The sequence below is a fragment of the Haliotis asinina genome, chromosome 5 (genome assembly GCF_037392515.1).
Source record: "Haliotis asinina isolate JCU_RB_2024 chromosome 5, JCU_Hal_asi_v2, whole genome shotgun sequence".
Taxonomy (NCBI): Eukaryota; Metazoa; Mollusca; class Gastropoda; order Lepetellida; family Haliotidae; genus Haliotis; species Haliotis asinina.
This window is the reverse complement of record NC_090284.1, coordinates 38,049,285-38,056,994: the sequence shown is the minus strand read 5'-3', so window position 1 is coordinate 38,056,994 and position 7,710 is coordinate 38,049,285. Positions and strand designations below refer to the sequence as shown.

At 42.3% G+C, this 7,710-nt stretch overlaps 1 protein-coding gene across 1 annotated transcript; it reads right to left on the bottom strand.

Annotated features, from left to right (window-relative positions):
* Window positions 1–1,626: 1,626 nt before the first annotated feature.
* On the bottom strand, window positions 1,627–5,774 carry LOC137285349 (transmembrane protein 26-like). Its single transcript, XM_067817723.1, has 3 exons — window positions 5,572–5,774; window positions 3,120–3,261; window positions 1,627–2,409 (listed from the first exon to the last, which is right to left on the bottom strand). The coding sequence occupies exons 1-3, from the start codon at window positions 5,772–5,774 to the stop codon at window positions 1,627–1,629; spliced, it is 1,128 nt and encodes a 375-aa protein (XP_067673824.1).
* Between the last annotated feature and the right edge of the window lie 1,936 nt (window positions 5,775–7,710).

The window sequence follows — 7,710 nt, the reverse complement described above, 5'->3', positions numbered from 1 at the left end:
GTTGTAAACGCAAATCAGTTCTTATAAACAAATAATCAGCAAAATACCATCGCACTGCACTATTTAATCATTGACAGACAAAAAATATTGAAGAACCATAATTAGTTACATCATGCAACGTCATAACACAACACAAGCCCCACCTATTCTATTATCAGCAGAATCTTCGGTTTTTGAATACACAAATGAAAAAAAATACTTTGCTACTTATTCAAACGTGAAAAAATGATACTGAAAAAAGAGCAAGGCAGAACCTATAACAGCCATCTGTCTGTAGTGTCATGCTGACTTGGGTGATGCCTCCTGTGTGACAAGTGCACAAGACACTCTGTGGCCTCCACATCCGGTTCACTGAGTACAGCCGCCATAAAAACAAATCTGGGAATTAAAATAGATTTAGGTGTCTAAATGTCTCAGTAATACGCACATCCCATGCCACAAACTAACCACAAATAACTGAATGTGGAAAATATGTTTGCATTCAAAAGACCAATTGTGTTGGAATGCTCAGTGGTGTCGATATAATAGGCATAAACCAATGACAGTCAAGTTCTGAAACCGACCTGTGGCTCAGACTATGGCTGGTACGCTCTGTTAATACCTTTGTCTGTTATCATGAATCTTTCCATCATGCACTCTCAGTGACGTCTGATCTTGGTGCGCTGTATTGCTGTACATCGATCAGTGGACATCCCCGGCACGTCAGGAGACATTCGTCAGACCTGACCGTCACTGATCGATTACAAAATAGCGAAAGTCAAAGAATGTGTTTTTAATCATGTAATCTCAGAAAGGGTCATTCGCGGCACCCTTGACTTGCATGAATCGTTCAACTTTGATACGGGTGAAACTTTCAGACTGTGCTGTCATCTGTTAAACGTTCCTGAATATTTATTTGTTCAGTTTTCAGAATTTGGATTGAAAACTTTGTCAATGTGTTGGAAGTGGCCACTGGGAAACTAGTGCCTTTAAGCTAACGAAAACTGCTAACTGTTGACTTCCCGTTAATTAGTCACCATTTTTTCATCTTTCATCGACTTGTAGATATGACCGAAACACTCATGGAGAAATATGAAAATGTAGAGTAGCAGGTGCTTAACTTACACTCACTGGTAAATATGCACACATACATGGCCTCACACTGCCATATACAGAGGCGTGTTTCTCCATGGAGCCTGTCCTATCCAGGTTTAGACGTTGTAACAAGGTGCGAAAACCAGACAACAAACAACTTAGGATGGAGTGAATCGGCTACTACTGTCGAATAATTGAGTCTAGCCCCTCTGTAGTGAGCCGGTCGTTACCTGCTGCTGAGATACCTGGATCAACAAGCACACTTTCTGTGGTCTGCGTGTTTTGATGGTTGTACCTACATGTAAGCCACCAACAACTGGCCACCCTTTAAAAGACCCTAATGTCTTCATTTGTGTATCTCGTGAACTAACACTGTCTTATGTAACGGCATAAAATAAAGACAATGTCCATGTTTGAAAGAAATGTGGCGGAGTTTTAAGGTTTGCGCAGCCAAAGTGCTATTGAGGCCGTGATTCCGGAACAACATTGCTCAAACAACCGGTGTATACACTGATAGGCAGTTAACGTAAAGAGTGGTTGTAACTTTCAACCTCATTCGACTTCAACGATGCGTGTTTGGCCTTTGTTAGCTGTTGCGCCATTCATGCTCCGACCTTTACTCCGTCTGGCTCCTTGTCGTCTGCTGCCGCCGTTGGCGTAGTCTTCCTCGACCGAAGCGATCCGCGCGTTGGCAGCCCGTGTTGACATACTTCGGACAACAGCCGCCTTCTTCATGGCCCTGTGAGCAGCCTTCTCAGTTTCAGCCTCATTTTCGAAACAACAGAGAACGGACAACCTGTAGACCAGGAGCATGACGACGAAGATGTTCTTGCAGGTGTAGAAGATGATGCTGTAGGTGATGAGGTTGTATCTGATGAGGCCGTAAAGTCGACACGTGAGGAAAGGGCCATCCTGCATCATGAACGACAGCAGCAGACTCCAGATCTCGGTTTTCAAGCATCCACAGCAGGGGCCACATACCTTCGCTTTCTCCTCTTCGAACTCCTCTTCAGGGTGTACCAAAGCTTGGCGAGATTTTTTGGGACTTTTTGTGGCTGTGAGGACGATTGCGAACTGAAGCAGACTGACAGACCAGATGACCAGGATAACGTAGGTGTAGACGCGGTCCTTGCGAACGTCGGGTTCCTCAAACAGGACAAACAGATCCATGATGTCCGATGCCATGCCGATGTAAACGAAAAGCAGCTGTGAAAGCTTGTCGCGAGTTAGCTCCCCTCGCGGAAGTATCCATCGGCCAATGATGATAAGGAAGAGAAAAGATTGTTCAATGACTGACATCCACAGGCTTGGACTCAGCGTGATGGGTAATGACACCTGCAAGTAATCGTGAACAAATAAGTAACAAAAGTGGTTGCGAGGGTCCGATATGTCACAAATGGATAAATTTTAATAATATTTTAAGTAAAATAAATAATCGTATGTCTACACTGTTGGTGCAATGTTTGGTATTTTATGTTTTGATATCGAAATATCTCGGCATTAAACAAAACGCTACGGTCAAACATATTTCTAACAACAAAGCCGTAATCGAATATAGGCAAGCCAGAATAAGTAATTGATGGTATGAGTAGCTTCCCACGTTGTCGACTTACAACGATCCAGTCAGCTGTGTCCTCGAGTCTGGACATATGTCAGTAGGTTGAGTAGACTTCCAGGGTGAAAATAATAATCCTTAGACTCCTAGATAAAGCAGTGAAATATCTAATCCCTTGAGCTATTATAACGCAATAAACAGTCTAAGGTCCCCATGAGATCTGGATGTTTATAGGTTATCCTGATTTAAAGTACCTGGTGGGGAGTGAGGGACAGAATAGGTCCCCTACATTACGGTCTTGTATTCCGGCTTGGCTACTGAGCGACCTCGTACTCCGTCAGGGCGTAATAATACACATAACTTGTTTATCATACATTTGTAAGCTACTGTCGAATAGCTGGAACGTGGACTATTGTTGAGTGATGCGCTCAATAACCAAAAATGATATACGACCAATACTGTAAGTAACTGCAGGAGTAGATGTACGAACCCCCTGTATTGAGGACAGTGACTCTGCGCTAGAACTATTGCTGCTCTCGTAGATCTCCGTGTACCGCGCCAGACGATCCAGCTCCAGGATCCAGATGGCCGGGACCGTGCTCAGTAGGTAGAAGAAGAAACACGGGCAGAACCTGAAACCATCCAGTAAATAAACGAAATGTAAAGTCATGTGTTACTGCGGCCCTGTTGAGATAAACGCGGCTAAGTATTGTTACGTCCACCAATGCCTCACCACAGAGTGCCAGGTACACGCTTGTTACACAAAGGTCCAATGTTTCGTCCAAAACTTAAATCATGTGAGATACATTCATATATTCAGGACAAATATCTTGATGTTAGTATATTTACTGTACAGCTGTGTGCAAGTCACATTTTGTTTTCTCGTAATGTATTGGTGATGCCTTGCACAAGGGGAATTCTGTGTCTCCTCCATTTAACGTGTTGTTTGGTCTCTATGTTGTACTAACCAAACAGTCAAAACCGAGACTTAGTTACAACTCATGATGGAGGATTTTCTGTGAGAACAGGACAACAATCTATCATTTAAACAATTAGGTGTCTTGACTGACATGTAACATACGGGATGTCGGAAATGTGCGTATATTACTAAACACACCAAATACCGATGATTTCATATTGTCTGGGAAACTCTAAAAACTTGGAACGGTACCTTTTGAAATAATGAGATTTTACCATGGGTGAAATTCTTCTCCAATTAACTTACAAACACGTGAAATAAACTTTCCATATTCTGACAGAAGCGTGACTGAGGAAACTTTAAGAATTAAAGGCAAACATCTAGGATGAGTTTAAGCTACAAGACCCTATCACCTTTCCGGGGGGAAAGACGCGGGGTAGCCTGTGGTTAATGCGTTTGCTCAGATACCAAAGTTCGATTGAAATGGGCACATTGATAAACCCAGTATAACCCTGGTTGCAAGACCAGTAACATCAATTACGTCTTAACATAGACTCTGTTAGATCTAGTCATTGTTAGGAACCGATCACAATGAATGATGATTTTTATATGATTCCCCCACTAGAACAACATTTGTGACCCTCTCCTCCCCCCTCTCTCTCCCCTCCCTCCTCTCCTTAATTCATCAACGCTCCCCCCCCCCCCCCCCAACATTAACAGGGATACCTTCTTATGCTATTTAAGGGATACACCTAAGCAGCTTTGGCCCCCAACCGTGACAGCTGCTCAAATAGAATAAAAAAAAATCAGTAGCTTTCCATCTGTTCTTCATGAGTTGTTCAGATTACCTAAACCCCCGGCATGCATAAACTGTGTGAGTTATATCATCGTCGTATTGGCGCACCTATATAGGCTATTGTGACGCTGCAATACCGAGGCCGCATTTCCATATACGTGATAAAACCTCGTCGCTCAAACAAACAATTGTTCATGACACCTTCTATACACAACCGAAGGCGAAAAGACATTCATCACACCCGATCTTTTATTACTGCAAAATCTGGTATGAGCAACAAGTGTTGTGTTGACATGGTGTGTGTGACTGACAGGGCTATATGACACCTACAGATGACGCAGGGCGGTATTGCATGCCTCGGTACAATGGTGCAGTAGGCATCGTACTACCTGCTGCTATCAGCATCACTTTGACATGAAACTGGCGACCTAGTATGTCCTTTGTTCTTTCAGTATTTACATATACCCATATCTCGTACTCGTCACACTCAAAGAAATGTTCAACCCGGATCCAGTTAGTTCGGAAATCCGTCACCTTATTGGACAGTCCGCCAACTCTGCTGTTACAATGTGGTAATAGTCCAAAACATAAAACAACATAACGCATAATTTCTACTTGTTTTGTACATGAAAAGAGTAGTGAATGAGTTTAGTTTTACGCCACATTCAGCAATATTCCACCTATATGGCGGCGTTATGTAAATAATCGAATCTGGACCAGACAATTCAGTGATCAACAGCATGAGCATCGATCTGCGCAATTGGGAACCGATGACATGTGTCAACCAAGTCAGCGAGCCTGACCACCCGATCCCGTTAGTCGCCTCTTACGACAAGTCGTCTCTTATGGCAAGCATGGATTGCTGAAGGCCTATTTCTACCCTGTCCTTCAAGGGACACGACAAGCATGGTTGCTCAGAGCCTATTTTATACCCTGGACCTTCACGATTCGCGACAAACATGGGTTGCTGAAGGTCTGTTTCTACCCTGGACCTTCACGATTCGCGGATTTAGTACAATTTCATCACAAAACACCTCAAATTAAACAGCTTTAACGAGAAACAAAACAACTAAGGACTTTTTCTGTCTCAACGCTAGACTAAATGGTTCGATTCCATACATTCCAAACTAAAAATAATATGTTTTCCACAGATAGTATCAAGCAGGTTTAGTATGCTGATCCGCCAATGTCATTTCCTTGGAAGTAGTTGTAAACAATGACTCTTACCAATATCCTTCCACTCCTTTCCTGTACGTCATCGTCACCATAAACTCAATGAGTTGTAAAGAAATAGGCGCTGCCAGAAGCCAGTAGTATTCATTGTTTGTAGACGACACGGCTCTCCAACATGCTATTAGTGTATGAGTGAGAAGCATCAGCCGTACAAACAACGACGCTAGGAAAGTTCTCAGACGAAAAGAAATAGTCATTTTGAGTGTGGTGGGTACGTCGAAATACTCTTGTGTGATCCAGCAGTCCCGGTTCCACAAACTAGACGTTATCTCCGAAATAACACTTCTTCACGATAGTGAAGGTTTGTGAAATGCCATGTCATTAGTGCCTAAGTCACACCATAGTGTTACCCCATAGACACATGAACGTCCATACGAACAAACGGCAGACACTAAAAGGCGAACGTGTCCACCATTGGAACTTATACCCGCTGAGCTAATGGCCCATCCAGAATAATCTGATTATTTCTTGGAATAAAGGTAATGATTTTCAAGCCTCATGACCTCGCAGGTAATCGCAGGTCCTTTATGTACTGTTCCGTTTCACTACACCTCCCAATATTTGAATCGAAGTAATGAAGGCCATGCCAACACTATATAAACAACACAGAAGTGCACAACTGTTGAATCTTTCTACAAAACGCCAACTGAGAACCACAGTCTGGACTAACATTAGTCCAGAGTACAATGCATGTCGGAAATAACGTCATTATGAAGACATGTTGACAGTTTTGTAAGACCTGTAACCTATCAGGCCAGTTCATGCGTCAATTTCCTACACTGGACAATACAGCATGAGGTCCCGCGACGTGTGCACATATATCTCTTTGTGGTTTTATGAATATAAACCGGTCAACGTGTTACCTCGACTATCCTATGTTCTGTTGTCCACCTCAAAAGGAACGACTGTAGCGCATGGCCACCTGGTTTGGGCATTCAAATGTAGCCACGAGTCAGTCTCAAAACAATCATGCGACCAAGGTCGAAAAGAGACTAACAGTTTTATACTCGGTGGTGACATCCAGTGAATATTTACCTTTGGGAGTGGAAAACGAAAGAGAACCCGGAATAAATGCGAACAATTATTTTGAAAAGACGTTACTTCCCCGAACCCAAGAATTGGCTAGTCTATTGGGATACAACTATACATGGGACCTGTTAATAGTGCGGCATGACACTGACGGTTCTGATGCTAAACTTCACCATTACACACTTTTTATTATATTTCTATAAACACTTCAGTGGTAATCGTATTGTTATCATATAGACAGAAACGACCCCCTTGATTAATCCTAGGGTTAACTCATAAGTTAACTTAGATAATCATAATAAAAAAAATGCAAAAAACCCAAACAAACAAACAAACAATAAATAAATAAATAAATTTATCAGTGGAATCTCTAACAGAATAATCGAGACTGATCATTGCCTGGAGTTTACGTTTTGTTTTCCGAAATGGACTGTGAGTGTTGACTAGCTTTCACGAGTTACTATTATACAACAGCCATTTCCATAACAACAAAAGCTTGGATATCCAGATTGTATGCAAACATGTCCTGTCCTGATTCAGGCGAGTTTTATCCTTTCGGTAATCTGTTTTCTGACGCAAGTTTGTACAACCGTAAACCTCCTAAGGTAATGGTATGAACATAACCCGTGAATGTAATCTGCCATGCCAAGTCGGCTTAGTCCAAAGTACTGGTGAACTGCCACAACAACGACGTGTGGTCAACAACAGTTAAATGGTCAGCTGTCACATTTAGACTCAGTAATAACTGAGAAATAGGTACTTACATTATGAAGTAAAGTCAGAAAATAAAAAAATGCTGTGTCATTGTTCGTCTAATACTGACACAACGTCATCATGACACATACAGTGTAACCAGTGTGACACCCGGTATGTCGAACACGTGCACCGTGTTGTGGTGTTGAATACCTGTTCAATTCGTAATGATGTATGGTATTACCTGTTTGAATGTTATGTTCCGCCAAACGAGTATGGCTGTGTATTTTCCCTTTATATCAAACAGAGCTAGAGTATTATCACGGATTTGGAATTTTTTCGAGTGTTACTGACGTCGCAGGCTTTCAAGGATGGGGATATCCTGAAAGTTCGCCACGTTTAAATTCTGCT

What these genes read in the sequence shown, in the direction of transcription:
- LOC137285349 (XM_067817723.1), bottom strand. Translation starts at nt 5,774, where the DNA reads ATGACTATTTCTTTTCGTCTGAGAACTTTCCTAGCGTCGTTGTTTGTA. An exon ending in AAAGGAGTGGAAGGATATTG is followed by an intron (nt 3,262 to 5,571) that starts GTAAGAGTCATT and finishes GGATGGTTTCAG; the next exon opens with GTTCTGCCCGTGTTTCTTCT. An exon ending in CACTGTCCTCAATACAGGGG is followed by an intron (nt 2,410 to 3,119) that starts GTTCGTACATCT and finishes GATTACTTGCAG; the next exon opens with GTGTCATTACCCATCACGCT.